Source organism: Chiloscyllium plagiosum, unplaced genomic scaffold (genome assembly GCF_004010195.1).
Source record: "Chiloscyllium plagiosum isolate BGI_BamShark_2017 unplaced genomic scaffold, ASM401019v2 scaf_6940, whole genome shotgun sequence".
NCBI classification, from domain to species: domain Eukaryota; kingdom Metazoa; phylum Chordata; class Chondrichthyes; order Orectolobiformes; family Hemiscylliidae; genus Chiloscyllium; species Chiloscyllium plagiosum.
Window position 1 is genome coordinate 7,857 of NW_025208024.1, and position 1,470 is coordinate 9,326.

The 1,470-nt window shown below is 58.6% G+C and overlaps 1 protein-coding gene across 1 annotated transcript in view; it reads left to right on the top strand.

Annotated features, from left to right (window-relative positions):
• The window catches only part of gripap1 (GRIP1 associated protein 1), a gene marked incomplete at its 3' end in the record, with an annotated part of 9,915 nt that overhangs the window by 5,532 nt on the left and 2,913 nt on the right, over window positions 1–1,470 (top strand). The window contains exon 2 of the mRNA XM_043685328.1: window positions 1,013–1,079. Coding sequence (XP_043541263.1) covers window positions 1,013–1,079 — 67 coding nt within the window. The remainder of the gene's footprint in view (window positions 1–1,012; window positions 1,080–1,470) is intronic.

Here is a 1,470-nt window from a genome sequence, read left to right on the forward strand (position 1 = left end):
GGGGGAGAGTCAGGAGGGGAGTTACTCGCTGCAGGATTCCCAGCCTCTGACCCGATGGGGGGAGAGTCAGGAGGGGAGTTACTCGCTGCAGGATTCCCAGCCTCTGACCCGATGGGGGGGAGAGTCAGGAGGGGAGTTACTCGCTGCAGGATTCCCAGCCTCTGACCCGATGGGGGGGGAGAGTCAGGAGGGGAGTTACTCGCTGCAGGATTCCCAGCCTCTGACCCGATGGGGGGGGAGAGTCAGGAGGGGAGTTGCAACACTACTGATGCAGTGTTAAACCGAAGCTGGGGAGAGTCAGGAGGGGAGTTACTCGCTGCAGGATTCCCAGCCTCTGACCCGATGGGGGGGGAGAGTCAGGAGGGGAGTTACTCGCTGCAGGATTCCCAGCCTCTGACCTGCTCCTGGAGCTGCTGGATTGATGTTGTTGGAACACTACTGATGCAGTGTTAAACCGAAGCTCCCTTTGCTTTTCTTGGTGAATTAGATTCCCTACAGTATGGAAACAGGCCCTTCGGCCCAACAAGTCCACACCGACCCTCCGAAGAGTAACTCACCCCAGACCCATTCCCCCCTGACTAATGCACCTAACACTGTGGGCAATTTAGCACGGCCAATTCACCCTAACCTGCACGTCTTTGGACTGTGGGAGGAAACCCGTGCAGACACTGGGGTGGGGGTGGTTGGGGGGGGGGGGCGAATGTGCAAACTCCGCACAGACAGTTGCCCGAACCCAGGTCCCTGGCTGAGGTCAGTATTTATTGATCATCCGACCTCCAGAACAGACCGGGAACCTTATCGCTTGGCTGGGCGAGGGGGGAATTGTGGGTTGCGTTTTCCCCGTTTCACTGCGTAGGCTGTGAGGAGCTTCGGCAGGTGGGGAAAGGAGCGATGCAGGGGCAGGGTTTTTCTGTCTGAGACCCGGTGTCTCCCAGCCCCTCTTGCGACGGCTAAACCCACTGCGTTTCCCCTGCTGCCCCTCTCTCTTCCCCCCCCCAACCCCACGCTGCAGGCTCAGCTGCTGGAACTGAGGACTCAAAACTACCAGCTCTCAGACCAAGTACGGAAGCAGAGTGCAGGTAAGGCAGCGATGGCATGGTGTAGAGGGAGCTTTACTCTGTATCTAACCCCCTGTCCCTGGGAGTGGGGGATGGTGTAGGGGGAGCTCTACTCTGTATCTAACCCCCTGTCCCTGGGAGTGGGGGACGGTGTAGAGGGAGGTTTACTCTGTATCTAACCCCCTGTCCCTTGGAGTGGGGGAATGGTGTAGAGGGAGCTTTACTCTGTATCTAACCCCCTGTCCCTGGGAGTGGGGGACGGTGTAGAGGGAGCTTTACTCTGTATCTAACCCCCCTGTCCCTGGGAGTGGGGGACGGTGTAGAGGGAGCTTTACTCTGTATCTAACCCCCTATCCCTGGGAGTGGGGGGACGGTGGAGAGGGAGCTTTACTCTGTATCTAACCCCTGTCCC